This window comes from Leptopilina heterotoma, unplaced genomic scaffold (assembly GCF_015476425.1).
Source record: "Leptopilina heterotoma isolate Lh14 unplaced genomic scaffold, ASM1547642v1 Lhet_144, whole genome shotgun sequence".
Classification (NCBI taxonomy): domain Eukaryota; kingdom Metazoa; phylum Arthropoda; class Insecta; order Hymenoptera; family Figitidae; genus Leptopilina; species Leptopilina heterotoma.
Genome location: NW_025110862.1, coordinates 784,730 through 804,956, shown reverse-complemented (window position 1 = coordinate 804,956; position 20,227 = coordinate 784,730). Strand labels below are relative to the sequence as shown.

The 20,227-nt window shown below is 22.4% G+C and overlaps 2 protein-coding genes across 3 annotated transcripts in view; one reads left to right on the top strand and one right to left on the bottom strand.

The window, feature by feature from the left end:
* Positions 1–16,880, bottom strand: part of LOC122498260 (proline-rich protein 4-like) — a 31,663-nt gene extending 14,783 nt beyond the window's left edge. Inside the window, exons 1-2 of the mRNA XM_043605916.1 lie at positions 16,728–16,880; positions 12,226–12,942 (exon numbers count right to left, since the gene is read on the bottom strand). Of these exons, the coding sequence (XP_043461851.1) occupies positions 12,226–12,942; positions 16,728–16,739 (729 nt within the window). The 5' untranslated portion in view covers positions 16,740–16,880. The remainder of the gene's footprint in view (positions 1–12,225; positions 12,943–16,727) is intronic.
* LOC122498256 (angiotensin-converting enzyme) overlaps positions 1–20,227 on the top strand; it is a 210,615-nt gene that overhangs the window by 147,518 nt on the left and 42,870 nt on the right. The gene's annotated exons all lie outside the window — the stretch shown is intronic.

The following is a 20,227-nucleotide window of genomic DNA, read 5'->3' as shown; positions in this document are numbered from 1 at the left end:
TCTATATATATTTAATCAATTATTAAAAATAATGGATTTATAAAAAATTTTAGTTAAAAACACTAAAAAAAATATTAAATTTTGGAAAAGTTACAAATAATTGCAGAAATTGAATTATTTTCAAAAGTAATAAAATTCTTGTTACAAAATTCAATTATGTTCAAAATTTACAAAAAGAATCTCGACAAAATCCCAATTATTATTTTCAAAAATTTTCAATTTCTGTATTTTCATAAATAATAAAAATTTCACATGGAATTCAATTATTTATAAATTTTTTGTAAGTTTCTTTTCAATAATTCAATTATTTTCATAAATAATAAAACTCATCGCAGAATTTCAATTATTTTTAATACAATTTTAATCGAATTTTTTTAAAAATGTACCTATTCTTAAAAATGTTATAAAAATTTGTCAAAAGAATTCAATTATTTAAAAATTTGTTAATAAAATTCTTTCTAAGAGTTACATTTTAAGAAACATTTAATTATTCAATAAATAATTTACTTTCGTATTTAAATAATATTGAATTCTCGTAGAATTTTCTAATAAAAATTGATTTAAAAATGTATTTTAGTTAAAATTTTAGATAATAAATGAATATGAAAATAATTTTTAAGAAGTTACAATAACAATATTCTTATAGTTATAATATAAAATAATTGTTTTATCTTTCGAACATCTTTAATTATTATAAAACATGAAGAAGTCGATCACTCCGAGTCCTCGACTCGGAGCAATCAATTTCTTCATGTTTTATATCAATACTTTTATAAATTGTTTAATTTAAAAAAGGTTTGAATTTTAAATTTTTGAATATTTTAATTCCTGTAGAAAAATAATAATTAAATATTTATTTTGAAAAATAAGGTTTTAATGTTTTCGAATAATATTTTCACAATGAAATAAATGTAACAGAACATTTTTTTGAGTAAAATTTTTTCCTTCATTTTCTAAAAATAAGAAAATTTTTAATTTCATTTTCAATGAGAATTTGTAATTGAAAAAGTAGAATTTATAAACATTTTTTTCTTTTATTTTTAAAAGACTTTCAATTTTATTAAAACAATTGTAATTAAGAAATAGAAATTATGCTTGAGAAATGAAAATTAGTCATAAAATGGATATATTTTCTTTTTCTTGATTATAATTTTTTAACAATTAACAATTTTTTATTTTTTTATAATTTGTATAATTTAGATCAGTCAAACAAAATTTGTTATAGAAAAATGCATATTATAATAAACAAAATTTATTTCTTAATTATAATTTTTAAAAAATTTTCTAATTTTCTTATTTTCAATATTATTTTATTATAAATCATAAAAAAAATACCTGAATTCAATTTGTCAAATAATATTTTTTAAAGAAAAAAAAAAACAAAAGCATTCACAAAAACTAACTTCAAAGTGTGGACAGACAGAATGAAAGAATGAATTACGAAGATTATTATAGTTAATTTAATTAAATAAATTTTTTTTCAGTGCATTAATCGTAGTCGTTAATAGCACTTCCACTTGATGGGACTTTGAAATACTATAAATTAAATATATTTCTCAACAATCATAGTTCCAAACAATATAAATTTTAAACGATTTTTTGCCCTTCATTTTTCTTTCATAAAATTAAGAAAATACTTTAGAAAAAAAAAATGTTCCATACATGCTGACAACAATGATGTAGTCGTCAACCTGAATTCATAATTCTTTCGAAAACCATATATGGATATACTGATAATTGATTTAATTTCAAAGTATAATGAAACTTCATCAACAGTTTTTCAATATAATATCAAATCTCTTTGTCAATTTCATTTCACCTTGATACGAAAAAAAAAAAAAAAATTTCCCATCGTAAGTGCACTTCAACAACACATACATATAAAATAAATCACAGAAAATTCTTCTATATTTTTACTTTTTAATAAAAATTTTTATTTCTCGCAATAATAAATCATTTGCAGAATGATACGTCTGGGATAATTTGTTCGAATTTGACCTAGTTAAAAAATGAAAAAAAAAGAAAAAAAAAAAATGAAAAATAGAGACAGAGAGCGAGAGGAGAGGCAAAAACTGATGGCTTTGCCACTTGACTCACAAAAGCGGCTATTGCTCGTCCGCGAAGAGAAAATTATGCAATTTGCTATTAGTGCACACGCGACTTTAGTCGGAAAGTAAGAGTGTACATATCTAGACGAGAGAGAATGTTTTTGCCACCGCCTCCGCCGCATATATAATCAGAGAATGAGAACCAAATGGAATATAGTTAGAGTAAAACCAGTTACAGAATATCCCTCTCGTTGGACCCTATATACATATATATAAACAATGTACATTGGAGGAAGAGCTCAGGCGATGGCAGGAAACGATCTCTTCTCCCTCGATCCCCACCAATCGTTTGCATCCCGTGCACGTAAATGTGCGGTCAATCTAGTTGTAAATGTAAAGAGCGATTTCGTAATTTCAAATTTCCTCTCGTATTAAAATGGTCAGGGCAAATTTATATATATAAATAAATAACTACATTTTACCAGTTTATAATTTCGAACTATTCATTATATTTGTATCGTTAAAATAGATTTGAAAATAAACAAAATGAGCTCTAAACTGTTGTTGATTGAAGCAATTTTATTAGTTTTATTTACTTTCTCTACTCTTTATTATCGCTTCCTTTATTTTTATCTTACTATTAGCTTCTTCAATTGTTAGTTTCTCCAATAAATTGATTCCGTCAATTTTTATTTTTATCCATTATTTTCTTTGGCTACTAGTTTTTTAATATTAGTTTCATATTTGATACAAATAAACATTTATTTAACAATCGATAAGTAATCGTTTATTTGAAACAAAATTTCTTTCTTAGTATAATCGTTAATAAAAATAATTATTAATATATTAATCTTATTGATAACTTCAATTCTTGCTGATAATTAAAACTACAATTGTAATTAGTTCAAGTAACAATTGTTACAATTAATTTTATTACAATTTATTGTAATTAACTGAAGCAAATAATATTGCAAATTAATTTAAACTACAATTTTCAAAACAGCAATTTACAAATTTTATAATCGACAACCACGACTGTTGCAATTAATTAAAACTACAATTGAAATTAATTAAAAAAACACTTTTTGCAGTTAATTAAAATTACAACCGTAATTAATTAAAACTACAATTATATTTAATTGTGATTAATTGAAACTACTGTTGTTTTAGTGATTTTAAAAGTACCCCTGTTACAATTAATTTAGACAACAATTGTAATTATTTAATTAAAAATAAATTTATAATTAATAAAAACTACAATTGAGAGTAATTGAAATTACAACTATAATTATTGAAACTACAATCTTTGCAGAAAATTAAAACATAAATTTATAATGAATTAAAACTACAATTGTGATTAATTAAAACTACACTTGTATTTAATTGAATCTATAATTTTTATAGTTAACTAAAGCTACAAATGCAATAATTTAAAATTAATGTTGTTGCAACTAATTAAAACTACAAGGCTAAATAATTAAAACTACAAATTTTCCAAATTAATTAAATCTATAATTTCAATTAATTGAAACTACTGTTGTTTTAAGAATATCACAATTGAATTTAATTGAAACTACGATTATAATGAATTTAAACTACAAATTTGCATTAATTAAACATTTCATTGTCAAAATTAATAAAAATTACTATTGTTGCAGTCCTTTGCAAATACAATTATTGCAATTAATTAAAACTACAATAATTGTAATTATAAATGTAATTTTAATTAATTGCAGTTATTGTTGTTGCAATTAATTAAAATTACCACTGTTACAAAAAAAATTTTTTTTTAAATTAACACTGCAATAAATTGTAATTAATTGAATAAATAGTTTTTACAATTAATTAATAGAAAACTGTTAACATCAAAACTACAATCTTTGCAATTAATTAAAAATACAGCTGCGATTAATTAAAACTACAATATTGTAATGCATTTAAACTACAATTGTAATTAATTAAAACTACAATTGTAATTAATTAAAACTACAATTGCAATTAAATAAAACTATAATTTTAATTAATTAAAATTACAACATTAATTTATTAAAATTACAATTTCAATTAATTTAAACTATAATTTTGAATAATTTAACCCGTTGCCTGTTTCCGACCCACGGGTGGGTCGTGAAAAAGTATGGCCATAACTGTTTCCGACCCACCCGTGGGTCGTGTTTACTATCACTCTAAATAAATATAATTTGTATATAAATTGATAGATATTTTTCTTTATATCAATATTATAAGAAATTATAAGGGTCATTAATGATATTTTAGAAAATAATTGAATAATTAGTTATAATTTAAATATACTATACTATTTGAAAAAGTATCAGATTCCGCTGGGCATTTTGGGACAATCATGTTGTATTTTCCTCAAACAGTTAAGGGGTTAAACTACTTTTTTAATTAATGTAAACTTCAGTTTTAATTAATTAAAAATACAGCTGGGGCATTCTCCGTCAGATTTTCACTCAAAATTTTTTTTGGATTAAAACAATTTTTTTCGAATTCTATATGAAAAATAAGTAAATACGTGTTTTTTTATTTTTTTATTTGATCAAAATTATAAAAGTTATGATTTTTTTAAATTTAACATCTTCAGAAGCAAAAGATTTTTCTAACACTTTTAACTCCGTTATACCAAAAGATAAAAAATAATGTAATATATGAAAATGACTTGTTTTTTCTTGAATATTTCAAATATGTAATAAAAAATAACTTTAATAAAGCGAAAACATTAAATAAATTGAAATTTCTTAAAAAATGTGACTTTTCTCAAAAGCGAAGTAATTGATTTTCGATTTTTTTCTTCCATTACAACCACTGATAAATGTAGAAATTTTTCCCACTTATGCCAAAGTGGTGTTCTTTAGGGTTCAAATTATATTTAAAATTATGTCAGTAGTTGCACAGAGTTTTATTCGAATTTTACACTTTTTCAAAATTTAACCTTCAAAAACAAAAGAAAACGAATGTTTAGTGGTTAATTTCTTAATTTCCTTCTGTAAAATCTGTGCAACGACTGATATAATTTTAAATATAATAATTTGATCCCTAAAGAACACCACTTTGGCATAAGTGGGAAAAATTTCTTTATTTATCAGTGGTTCTAATGAAAGAAAAAAATCGAAAATCGATTACTTCGCTTTTGAGAAAAGTCACATTTTTGAAGAAATTTCAATTTATTTAATGTTTTCGCTTTATTAAAGTTATTTTTTATTACATATTTGAAATATTCAAGAAAAAACAAGTTATTTTCATATATTACATTATTTTTTATCTTTTGGTATAACGGAGTTAAAAGTGTTTCAAAAATCCTTTGCTTCCGAAGATGTTAAATTTAAAAAAATCATAACTTTTATAATTTTGATCAAATAAAAAAATAAAAAAACACGTAATTACTTATTTTTCATATAGAATTCGAAAAAAATTATTTTAATACAAAAAAAATTTTGAGTGAAAATCTGACGGAGAATGCCCCAGCTGCAATTAACCCCTTAACAGTCCATGGCCCATATATGGCCACGAAAAGTCGTGCCACCTTTGCGTCTGTGGCCATATATGGCCATCTCAAAAAAAAAATACTAAACATGATTTGATTTTAGTAGCGAAGTACATACTACTGTTTTTGGGGTCGCTGAATCCGAATCTGAAGTCAGATTTAAAAAATTCAAAATGGCGGACCCAAAATGTTGACTTCGAAAAATAAAAAAATTTCAAATTCGCTTTAAACTCGTTACTTGGGGGGTTTTCGGGGTCTCTGATTACAAATATGATGTCAGATTTTTAAAATTCAAAATGGCGGATCCAATATGGCGGATAATTTCAAGATTGATGCGATTCGATTAAAATTCGTTTCTCGGGGGTTTTTGGGGTCGCTGAATTTGAATTTGATGTTCGTTTTACAAAATTCAAAATGTTGGATCCAATATGGCGGATAATTTCAAAATTTATGCGTTTTGATCGAAATTCCGTTCCCGGGGTTTTTTGGGGTCGCTGAATTCGAATTTGATGTTCGTTTTTCTAAATGCTAAATTTTGGATTCAATATGTCGATCAAATTTTTTGAATGTTGACAAATTTGTCTAAAATGTTTACTCAGGGGTTTTTGAGGTAACTTCATATTTTTTTCGCATCAATCTTGAAATCATCCGCCATATTGGATCCGCCATTTTGAATTTTGAAAATCTGACATCATATTTGTAATTAGAGACCCCGAAAACCCCCGAGTAACGAGTTTTAAGGGAATCTGAAAAAAAATTTTTTTTTGAAGTCGACATTTTGGGTCCGCCATTTTGAATTTTTTAAATCTGACTTCAGATTTGGATTCAGCGACCTCGAAAACCCCCGAGAAATGAATTTCCCTTAAAACGCTTTAATTTTAAAATTATCCACCATATTTGGTCGCCATATTGGATCCGCCATTTTGAATTTTCAAAAATTAACCTCAAATTCGAATTCAGCGACCCCAAAAACCTTATATATGATTAAATCATATTTTTTTGTAAACTTTTTTTTCGGACCGTTTTTGGACCACAAGCGATTTTCAACTAGACTGCGAAGGGGTTAATTAAAACTACAATTCTAATGCATTTAAACTAGAATTGTAATTAATTATAATTACAATTGTAATTAAATAAACCTACAATTGCAATTAATTAAAACTATTTGTAATTAATCAAAACTACAATGTTTTTTTAATTAAAACTACAATGTGTACTAACTAAAACTATATTTTTAATTAATGAAAACTACTATTTGTATTATTAAAACTACAATTTCAATTGTTGAAACTACAATTGTTATTTTTATAACTACAATTTTAATTACTAAAACTACAATTGTAATTAATTAAAACAATAATTTTAATTAATTAGAACTACAATTATTGTTACAGTTTAATGAAACTAAAAATTATTATAATAATTTAATGAAACTACAATTGTTACAATTTATTGAAATTAAAAATTATTATAATAATTTAATGAAACTATAATTGTTTTAAATTTATTGAAACTACTGAATTAATAAAAACTACAATTCTTTCAATAAATTAACAAGCGATCAATCAATTCTCTAAAACTATCAATAAATCAAATAACTATTAATTGAGCCATAATTGATGTTGAATATGATTGTACACTGATTATTAATCAAAACTACGATTATCGGGACTTGCTATCGATTAAATCTTTCAGATTTTCTATTAAATAATGTTGTGTGTTTGAAACTATTATTTGGAAAGTTGCCGAATAGCTTCGATGAAATTTATTATCTACTGAAACTTCTTTGACTTGAATGGTTCATTAATTATCTTATTATCTTAATTACCATCTAAATTACAAAATTTGAAACTTTCAGCATTAAAAGTTATTTTATATATACATATATATATATACATATAAATTTATAATAAGCAGGTATTTTTTCTTTATTAATATTATTTATATACTGATTAATTTTCCTACCATTTAAATAAATTCATTTATTTATTTTAAATGAAAAAAGTTTTTAATTTCAAAAATAATATTCCTAGTAATATTTCTGTAATATTCCTGTAATATTTCTATGCAATACTCCTATTTAATTCCTATACAATATTTCTACATTACTCCAAAGAAATATTCCAAAGATTGAACATTTTGATATTTCTAAAATGAGTATGGAATATTCCATGAATGTGAATGGAATATTCCGTGTTATTGGGGATAGTAAAAACTATTTGAATTAATTTATTTATTAAATTTACTATTAAATTTTGTTCATAAATTAAATCTTTTTTAAAGTAATATTTATTTTGTTATTATAATGATTGTTATAATAATGATTTTTAAGAAATATTTAAAATTATATATTTAATATTAATTAAATTATAGTTAATAAAACATTAATTACTTAAATTATAATTTATTAATATTAAATTAATATTAAGTTAATATTATCGTTTATTAATTTACTAATAACTGATAATAATAGGTACTAATAATTCTATTTATTGATTAAAATTAATTTTTTATTATTAATATATAAATTTTATTATAATTATATAATAAATTTAGATAATATTAATATATTTAATGATTTATGTAAAATAAATCATTTAATAAATTAATATTATCTAAATTTCCTTCATAAAATTCAATACTTTTCCTTAAGTATACTCATTAAATTAATTTACAACCGCAAAATTTTATAAATTTAAAACAATGAAACGTGCGATTATAATTATTTTGTCCAGACAGGAAGTTTTGAACGAAAAACACATAAAATTTTTCATTTTCGAAAACAAAAAAAAAATGTTTTATTTGTTGAAAGATATGATTTATTTTCGATATAATGATAGTTACGTGATTAAGAAAGAGTGTGTATTAGGAGAGAGGAGAGAATATTTCCAAAGTCTACTTATTGGAGTCTGTGAGTCCTAATTGAGATTATGATCCTTTCATAACGTATATATATATATATATATATATATATATATATATATATATATATATATATATATATATATATATATATATATATATATGTATACATATATATTTTGAATTGTACGAATGTATATCTTTGATTTATGACACTAATTAATGAGCATATTTTACATCATCCGATAGAAATTACTGAGTACACGCGATATATATGTATATATACATATAGTCTATAGATATACATATACATAAGACAGGAAGGACATTCATTGCTTGTTTATGGTTATTTATTTGCTCGGCTGACTTTTCACATTTTTACCCGACTCGCAAAAGGTGCAATTTTCACATTAGAAAATGCGTTAAAAGTCACTTGTGCACATATTATACTTTGTCGATCAGATCATAAATTTCCTAGAATTCCTTGGCTGCGCGAAAGAAAAAGAAGGTAAACAATCAAAATTTATGGTCTAAAAATTTACTACAATGGAAAATTACTCATTTTTTTTTGCTTTCTTTTCTTTATATTACTTGTTTACCGTTGAAAAGAGTATTTTTCTTTTTGGTTAATCAAGTTAAGTGAACGTTCAGGAATTTTTTTTTTAATTTTTGAGAAATGGTTTTTTTTGTTCATTTTCAATGACGGTGGATACATTTTTTTAAATTGATTTATCTGAAAGGATGGATGTGTTCTTTTAAAAAATAAATTTATCAAAGAGGGTAGACGAATTTTTTTTTAATATATTTTTCAAAAGGGTGGGTAAATTATTTTTTCTTTTAACCTATCAAAGAGGGTAGATAAATAATACTAAGAATTGGAAATATTTTATTGATAACAAAATTTGATTTCTAATTATAAAAACTATTAAAATTAAACTATTAATTAAAAAAACTATTAAAATCGAAATAATAGATTAGGTTTGGTATTAGCTACGGGGCGTAAGGCGTCACTTTGTAATTACAAGGTGCAGCGTTCGAATCCTGCCTCGAGTGGATTTTTTTAATTGATTATCTCTAAAAATTGCTACTATAATTTTACCAAAATTAAATCTATAGAATTTGTCGTTGTAAAATTTGTTGTTTATTTCATGTTAATAAATTTCTGAACGTTCTGATGAACTAAAATTAATTATTTTATCTTCAAATTCAGATTTTATTGCAATAATAAAGAAATTGTTACCAATATTTATTACAGTATGGAAAAAAAATTAAATTTAAATAAAATATTAATTTAATTCAAGTAAATATTTATTTCATTCATATTAAAACATTTCATATTGAAAAATATTTGTTTGAATGAGTAAAATTTGTTTTAAATAAAAACAAAATTGTTTGACTGTAGAAATACATTTTTTTTCAAATCAAATGCAATTTTTTTTTAACCAAATACAATTTTTTTAAGCAAAATTTGTTCGATATGAAGTGAAATTTTATTGAAACAGATAAAATTTCTTTAAAATGAAAACAATTGTTTAAAACAAAATTCGTTTAGAAGAAAAAAATTTGTTTGAAATGAATAAGATTTTATTAAATCAAATAGAATTTGACTAAAAGAATCAAAATGTACTTCATTAAAAAAGTATTTGTTTGAATGAATGAAATTTGTTAGAAAAACAAAACAATTTTATTTAAACAAAATTTGTTTGGAATCAAATAAAATTTGTTTGGATTAAAATACAATTTTTAGGAAATCGAATAAAATTTGTTTGAAGCGAACAAAATTTTATTTAAACAAAATTTGTATTGAATCAAGTAAAATTTGATTAAAACAATTAAAATTTGTTTAAATAAAAAAAAATTTGTTTAAAATGAATAATTGTTTAAATTAATAAATAAAAAAAAATAAATAAGACTTTATTGAATAAAATAGAATTTGACTAAAAAAATCAAAATTTACTTCATTAAAAAAGTATTTGTTTGAATAAATAAAATTTGTTAGAAAACAAAATAATTTTATTTAATCAAAATTTGTTTGGAATCAAATAAAATTTGTTTAGATTAAAATACAATTTGTATGAAATCAAATAAAATTTGATTGAAACAAACAAATTTTGTTTAAATAAAGTTGTTTGGAGCAAATAAAATTTGTTTAAATAAAAAACATTTGTACAAAAGAATAAAATTTGTTTCAAATAAAAAATTTGTTTTGCACAAATAAATCTTGATTCGAATTAAATGAAATTTGATTGAAGAATAAAATTTGTTTGAAATAAATAAAATTTTATTTGAACAAAATTTGTATTACCTAAATCAAGTTAATTTTGATTGAAACCATTGAAATTTGTTTAAATAAAAAAAATTGTTTAAACTAAATAATATTTGTTTGAAACAAATAGAATTTAACGAAGGAAATCAAAATTTTCTTGAATCAAAAAATATTTGTCTAAATTAATAAAATACGTTTCAAAGTTCAAAAAATTGTTTTGTACAAATAAATCTTGTTTCGAATTAAATGAAACATGTTTAAAACAAATAAAATTTTATTTATACAAAATTTGTTTGGAATCGAGTAAAATTTTATTTAAACAAAATTTGTTTGTAAGTAAAATTTTATTTAAACAAAATTTGTTTGGAATTGAGTAAAATTTAATTGAAACAAATAAAATTTGTTTTAATAGAAAACAATTTGTTTGAAATTAATATAATTTGTTTGAATTCATTCAAATTTGACTGAGACAAACAAAATCAAATAATATTCAAATCGAATAATATTGAATCAAATTAAATTCGTTTGAATAAGTAAAATTTAATCAAAATAAACAAAATCTTTTTGAATCGAATAAAATTTTGTTTAAACTTTAAATGAATAAAAAGTGTTTGAATCAAATGGACCTTGAATCAAACAAACTAAATTTGCTTGCATCAAGGAACATTTTTTTAAACGAATAAGATTTTTTTGAATTGAATAGAATTTGACAAAGAGAAATAAAATTTTCTCAAATATAATTTGCTCAAATAAAATTTGTCTTGAGTCGAATAGAATTTTACTGGTTTAAAGAAAATTTGCTTGAATTAAATGACATTTGTTCTATTCTATTGAATAAAATTTGTACGTAATAAACAAAATTTATTCCAATGAAATAAAATTTGTTCGTATAAAATTCAATAACTTAAATATAAATTAAATCTAAATAAGATGTAAAAAGTAGAAAAAAATCGAGTACTTTGGAAAAATCCTTTATTATCGTTTCCGTACAAAAATACTTTATGAGCTAAAGATAAAAAAAAAATTGCTACTCTCGAGCAAAGATCCCATTTATTCGGATCCTTTGTTGAGACCATGATGAAGTACCAAGTTTCCAAGACCTTTGACAATACATTTCTTTACATTTATTTTCGACAAAAAATTGAACTACATTAAATAACTTGACAAATAATAATACTAATAACAAAAAAGATCTAAAGTTCCAGGAAACTAAGTACTTCGTTTCAAAAAAAAAAAATTAATAAGAAATTAAATAAAGATCATGAACGAGGATGTTCGTTACTCGTCGTGTTGGTACCGTCATTAGCTTCACATAACATGTTCCTCTCAACATCATGTGTCGAAAATAATTTCCCTTTACTGAGAACATAAAAAATTCTTCCGTTCTCAGTAAAAATAAAAACAAAAATATAAACAATTCACAATCAAACAAAATAAATTACATGTTAAGTGAAACGTCTAGGCGAAAAAAAATACTAATGATAACCACCAAAGTCGTAACCTCCCTCACCATGCTCTTCATGATGGGAATGATGATGGTGCACTGGCACATGCACAGGAACTGGAATATGCTTCTCAACAGGAACATGAACTGGATATGGTTTTGGAATGTGTACTGGTACTTTGACTATTTTCTCAACTGGATATGGTTGGGGAATGTGAACTGGAACCTTGATATGAACGGGAACGTGGACAGTTTTTTCAACTGGATAGGGAACTAATTTTGCAACTGGATAGGGAACGGAGACATGAACTGGTACCTTCACTGGTACTTTGACAATTTTTTCAACTGGATATGGTTGGGGAATGTGAATTGGTACTTTGATGATTTTCTCGACAATTTTCTCAACTGGATAGGGTTGTGGTACGTGGACTTTGACGGGGTAGGGTTGTGGTACGTGAACTGGATATGGAACTGGTTTCTCGATGTGCTTCTCGACTGGATATGGTACGTGAACGGGAACCTTGACTGGAACCTTAACTTCAACTGGATATGGTTGGGGCACTGGCACTTTGACGGGAACGTGTTTCTCCACTGGATAGGCGACTGTTTTCACGATTGTTTTCACGTGATGATGATGATCCTCCTGATGATGACCACCATAGTCGCCGCCTTCTAGACCGCCAAAATCGCCACCCTCATAGCCATAGCCAAAGTCGAAGAGTCCACGTTTCTCGTGCTTCTTGTCCTCAACTTCTTTGGTGATTTTTTCTTCTGCCGACGCCGCCGATACGACGAGTGCGAACAGAGCCACGCAGATCTGAAATTTTTATTTTATTTGTTAATTATTTTGATAATTTTTTTATTCTTCTATCAAAAATTATTAATTATAAAATCTCTAAATGTAAAATAAAAAATTTTAAACAATGTTTGCAATCAGTAATTTATGGGGATATTTTTAATAAAATTTATTTTGTTCATTTGAATGTTCAAAATTTGTGGATCATTTATTCATGATCCTAGAATTTCGAATGTTCAAATGAAGGAAATTTATTTATTTTCTCTTTAAATTAAATTTTTGTTAGAATAATTTGCGTACTTATCAAAAAATTATTAATTATAAAGTTTCTAAATGTGAAATTAAAGTTTTTAAAAAAATTTTTGCAATCAGTAATTTATGGGGATGTTTGTAGTAAAATATATTTTGTTCATTTGAACTTTCAAAACTTTTGGATCATTTATTCTTCTGTTTTTTATGTTTTTACTTTCTAAATTTGAATCTGTTAAAAATCATTGTTTTAAATAACATATTTATTTTTATTGTTTATTGTTATCAGCGACTGATTTTTGGCTTCTAAATCAGTTATTTTTAACTGATTCAAATTTAGAGAGTACACGGAAAGAGAATATATATTTTTTTGTAAAAGTATTTTACAATTTGGGGCAAAAATGCAGGAACGAAAAATTTTTATATAAAAAATACTAAACTTTAAAAAAAAACTTATTGTGAAATTTAGTAAAGTTATATTAAAATTTAATTCGTATTATTGATATTTTGTATAATTATACTAAACGTCCCAAAAGTTATTTAAAGTCTAGTTTTTTCATATAAAAATTTTGCTTTGTCCCATACTTTCTCAAATTGTAAGAAAATATTTATTTGACAGACTAGTAATCGGTTCTTTTAAATAAAATTAATTTTTTTAGTGTAGAATAAAAAAACAATGTAAACAAAATTTAACAAAATTTAAATTTTATTTTTTTAATTTGTTAAAACTCTGAATAAATAGAATCATTTTAACAACTTTTGATAAATAAAACAGAAACAATTGTATTCATTTCATTTTTTTATAATTTTCTAATCAAAAAGTCGTTTTCAGAAAGAAATTGCAAATTTTATAAACAATAATTCCACAAATTGCACAAATTGAAATACAGAGAAATTTTTTTTTTTTTTGAGAAAATATAATTTATTAATTTCAGATACAAAGTTTTTTTACACAAATAAATTTTTTTTGGAATCAGAATATAATTTACTTTAAGGGCATTTGAACCATGATGACGTCACAGATTTAAAACTAATGCTTTACACAAACTGTGACGTCATCAATGTTCAAATCCCCTTAAGAATAAAAATTGCTTGAAACAAATAAATTTTTTTTTAAATTTAATTTTATTTATTAAGTTATTCTTTAAATTCTATGGAATTTGTTCGAAACGAATAAAATTTTTTTAAATGTAAGAAAATTTTTTTTAAACAAATAATATTTTTTTAAATGATAGAAAATTTGTTTGAATCGAATAAAATTTATTGAAATCAAATATAATTTGACAGAAACAAGCAAAAATTTGTTTTAGTTAAACGAAATTTGTTGGAGACAAAAAAGTTTATTTAAATAAAAAAAATTGTTTTGAATCGAATAGAATTCGGCCGTAGCAAGTAGAAATTGTTTGAATCAAATGAAGTTTGTTTGAAACAATTAAAACTTGCTTAAATGAAACAAAATTTATTTGAACTAAATAATATTTGGTAAATTAATAAAATTTGTTTGAAATGAAGAAAATTTATTCGAAACAAACAGAATTTGTTTGAATCAAATAGAATATGACAGAAAAAATGAAAAATTTAATAAAAATATTATTCTTGAGTAAGAAAATATTATTTCTAATTTAAAAAACGCTATTTTTAATTAAAAAGTACCAGTTTTAATAAAAAATTTAATAAAAACATTTTATCTTTATTTAAAAAATACCATTTTTATGAAACACTAAGAATTTTATTTAAAAGTACTGATTTTATTAAAAAAATACTATTTTTAAGAAAAAAAATTTATATTTTTATTAAAAAAGTCCTAATTTTAGTAAACAAATTTTTTATTTTCCAGTTAAACAAAATTTAATCAGCAAGTATAAAATGTTCATTAAAATTTTCGTATCGACTGGAAACAAAACGGAATATTTAATGAACAAACTTTACCTGAACATTATTAATTATAATATTATTAGTTATTACTTGAAATTCAATTTATAATAGAAATGAAAATTTTGATTATAATACATACGGATTTATAGATTACATCGATGAAAATGGTAATTAAATAATTAATAAATTTACTCTGGTGATTAAAATTTTAAGCAATTGAATAAAAATTTTGTCGAAAACAAAATTTTCTTCTTTGATAGAGATTCAAATTTTAACTCAATAGAAAAGGGAATTTTTAAATACACAAAAGTTTTAGTTTTCAAAAATAAAAATCGAGAGTTAATAATTAAATTTAGTGAACTTAAAAAATTAAAATGAAAAAGTGAAAAATTAAAATTGAATTATTATTATCATTTTTGTTAAATTATTGAATTAAAATAGTGGTTTTGAATTATTTTGGTTTTGCCAAAAATTAAAAAAAATAATATTAAATTTTTAATTAATTGAATTAAAAATCAAAAAGATTAATGAAATTAATTAATGAAATTAATTAATGAAATTAATTAATGATTAATTAATGAAATTCAGAACAAAATTTTGAATTTGAAAAATACAGATCGAAATTTACAATTGAGTGATTCAATTTTTATCAATGAAATATTTTATTTAAATTATTTCTTTACTCGAAGGAATTTATTTAAATTATTCCTTTACTCGAAAGAATGGATTTAAATTATTTTCTTCTTTTAAATAATTCATTAAAATTATTTCTGTACTTGAAATAATTAATTTAAACTATTTTTTACTCGAAATAATTTATTTCAATTAATTATTTACTCGAAATAATTTATTTCAATTAATTCTTTGCTCGAAATAGTTTATCAAATTATTTCTTTGTTAAAATTAATTTATTTAAATAATTTAATTATTTATTAAAAGTAATTTATTTACACCATTTATTTTCTTATTAAAATTAATTTATCTATACCATTTATTTTCTTATTAAAAATAATTTTATTTAAACAATTACCAGAAAAAAAAGTTTCACCTGGAACAGCCATAAGTGTCACTAAAATAGCGAAAGCAATAATTGAAGCAACTAAAACTTTCGCTACTATAGTGAAATTTGTATTTGTTCCAATTGACGATTTTTTCTGTTATTTTTTAATGAAAACATTAAAAAAAATTTCGAAAATATTGAAAAATAAATTAAATATTGAAAAAATACAAAAAAAAAAAAAAAATGAAAAAAATGCAAAAAAATAAAAAATAAAAAAATAGAAAAAAATTAAAAATTTTATAAATCTTTATAAAATTATTAAAATTTTTCAGTAGAAGTAGAAAAGTCTACGGAATAAATTATTTGAAAAAAAAAATTGTCCTCTATTAGAGTGAAAACAACTTGAGAGTCCCGTTATTATTAACAAATAAAATAGACTAATTTTCATTTGAAAACACAGTTTGGAAAAAAAATATTTCACTAAAATTGGATTTTAATTTAGGAAAAAATTTATGAAATAAAAAAGGAAGAGACACGATTCGCGATTTAAAATTTACGCGCACTTTTGACTTTCAATTGGATTTAATTTATTTCACAAACACGATATAATGACACAACGCGAATTTCGTTTTTTTCTCTCTCTCTCTATGTTTCTATCTGTTTCGCTTTTTCTTTGACGTACCAGGCTCTTCATTTTTTGTAATTCGCGATATTCCAGGTGCGTCCAGGAGTGAACTGGATGCTGATTGCTTACTATTTGAGGCCTTATATACGCGGCACACTTTCGCCTTCGTATAAGGGGACCCCCAAGTATACCCTGGCCCAAGAAATTTTACCCCCACGTTTCTTTGTTTCGTATACGTGTGTTTGGCCAAGAAATTGTTTGTTTGTGGTCCCAGTGTACACATAAGAGTTAAAACCACCACTCCCCATGGGACACACGACCAACCGTCACGATTCCTCGGCTCGATTTCATTTCCATTATATATATATATATAATTTTTTCCTTTTTTCCTTTTTTCCTTCTTTCTTTTTCTTCACCTTTTTTCCTAGCTCTTTTCTTTTTTAACTCTTGGAAAATATTACACTCCCACAGACAGAGAGAGGAGAGCATGTGTAAATTTTCGCTCACACGCCGATTATTAACGAGGTGAATAGAATCCTTTTTTTTTCATCTTCACTTTTTCTTTATAGTTTTCTTTTTAATATTATATCAACAATGAAGCTAATGAACGAGATGAATAAATTGCGTCTGGTTTTTGTTATTTTTTTTCTTTTTTATTGAAAATTACGTGGTGATAATTAACGGAAATAAAAATTTGCGAGGCAAATGAGAGAATTTTTTACTTGGGAAATTTTTTTGAAAATAAAAATTTAGATTTTTTTAATATTATTTAATTTAAAAAATGATTATTTTTATGAAACTTTTAAAAATTACTAAAATTATTAACATTTGTTTAAATTTTTTTTTAATTTGTTAAAAAAATAATTAAAAAATATTTAAAAATAATTTTATTAATTTAAAAACTAAAAATATTGTCTTCGAAATACCATAATTTTTATTATAACCAATAATTATAATATTATATTAATATATTAATATTATATTCTCTTCCAAACTATGAGAATTTCAAATATAATTTGTTGGGAAAAATAATTTATTTAATTATTTATTTAACAAGTATATTTAATAATTAAAATTCCTGTAGTACCTAACAACTAATAATTGAAACTACCATAAATCATTTAAAATAATAATATTAAATCTACCATGGGTCACAGTAAATAATAATTGTAAATATCATTTTTCGAAAAACACTAATAATTGAAATAACAATATTTCTCAACAACTTGTAGTTGAAATTATCATAAATTATAAAATTTAATAATTGAAACTACCACAAGTTATAGTAAATAACAATTGAAACTACCATTTTTTACTCTAATAACTGAAAATATAATTCTTTAAAACAACCAATAATTTAAAAAAAAAAAAATTAAATAATTTAATAAAAATTAATAATTTAAAAAAAAATTAGTTTCTAAAAACTAATAATTACAATTACCATAAATTATAAAAAATAATAATTGAACCTACCGTTACATAGGTCACAGCAAATAGTAATTAAAAATACCCTTTTTCACTGTAATAACTAAAAATAACATTTTTCAAAACAACCAATAATTAACATTACTGTCGTTTCTAACAACTAATAATAGAAACTACCATAAATTATAAAAAACAATAATTGAATCTGCCATATAGGTCACAGTAAATAATAATTGTAAATACCCTTTTTCAAAACAACTAATAATTGAAATTACCATATTTCCTAACAATTAATAATTGAAACTACCATAAAATGATGCAAAAATAATAATTGAATCTACAATAAGTTATAGTAAATAATAATTAAAACTACAATTTTTTTTACTCTAATAACTAAAAATAACATTCTTTAAAACAAATAATAATTAAAATTACCATATTTTCAAACAACTAATAATTGAAACTACCATAAAATGATAAAAAAATAATAATTAAATTTACAATAAGTTATAATTTTCTTTTTTTACTCTAATAACTAAAAATAACATTCTTCAAAACAAATAATAATTAAAATTACCATATTTTCTTACAGCTAATAATTGAAACTGCAATAAATTTAAAAAAATAATAATTGAAAATACCATTTTTCAAAAAAAGCAATAATTGAAATTACCATATTTCCTCACAACTAATAATTGAAAATATTTTAAATCATAAAAAATAGTAATTATTGAATCTACCATAAATTATTGTAAATAATAATTGAAACCATAATTTTTGTAACTCTAATGAATAAAACTACATTTTTCCAAATCAATTATTAATAGACATTACCATAGTATCTGAAAACTAATAATTGAAAGTAGAATAAAAAATTATTTTTGAAACTGCTGCAGTTCCTATGGACTAATAATTGAAAATATGGTAATTTCAATTACTGCTTGTTACAAAGAATGACAGTTTCAATTATTAGTTATAAGCAAATATGGTAATTTTAATTATTGCTTTTGGAAAATGTAATTTTCAATTATTTTTTTCTATGACCAATGTTAAATTCAATTATTATTTTTTTGTACAATTTATGGTAGTTTTAATTATTAGTTCTTAGAAACTAGAGTTTTTTAATTATTGATTCTTTTAAAGAATGTCATTTTTAGTTATTAGAGTAAAAAAATGGTAGTTTCAATTTTTATTTACCATAACTTATGGTAGTTTCAATTATTATTTACTATAATTTATGGTAGATTAATTTACTTATTTTTATGATTTATCGTAGTTTCTATCTAATATGATAGTTTTATTATAGTTCCTAATAACTAATATTTAAATGTACAATTTTTTGTAACGCTAATAATTGAAAATATGGTAATTTCAATTATTTTTCGTTACAAAAAATGTTAATTTTAATTATTAGTTGTTCGGAAATATGGTAATTTCAATTATTGCTGTTTTTCGAAAGATGATATTTACAATTATTATTTGCTATGATCTATGGTAGATTCAATTATTATTTTTTTATAATTTATGGTAGTTGTAATTATTAGTTGTTAGAAACTATATATTTTTTTTAATTATTGGTTGTTTTGAAGAATTGTATTTTCAATTTTTCAGTTATTAAAGTTACAACAAAAATGACAGTTTCAATTATTATTTACTGTAACTTTCGGTAGATTCAATTATTATTTTTTTATGATTGTTGGTAGTTTCAATTATTAGTTGTTAGAAACTATGGTAAAAAATTAATTTACCTTTTTTCGCAAAAGCTTGTGGCTTTTGGTAGATTAATTTTTTTTTATTGTTGCAGAAAATGGTGGTTTTAAATATTAGTTGTCACGAATGATGGTAGTTTCAATTATTTTTTTATGATTTATGGTAATTTCAGTTATTGATTGTTATAAAAAATGAATTTTAAATTATTATAGTGTTACTGAAAATGGTTGTTTTAATTTTTAGTTTTTAGGTACAATGGTTATTTTAATTATTAGTTGCTTGGAGCTTTGGTAGTTTAAAATATTACTTTCTGCAAACTATGGTAGTTTGATGTCATTTTGTTGCAAATTATAGTAGCTTTAACAATTGGATGTTTTAAATTAGAATGAAATTGTGAAATTTGTAATTTAAAAATATAGTCA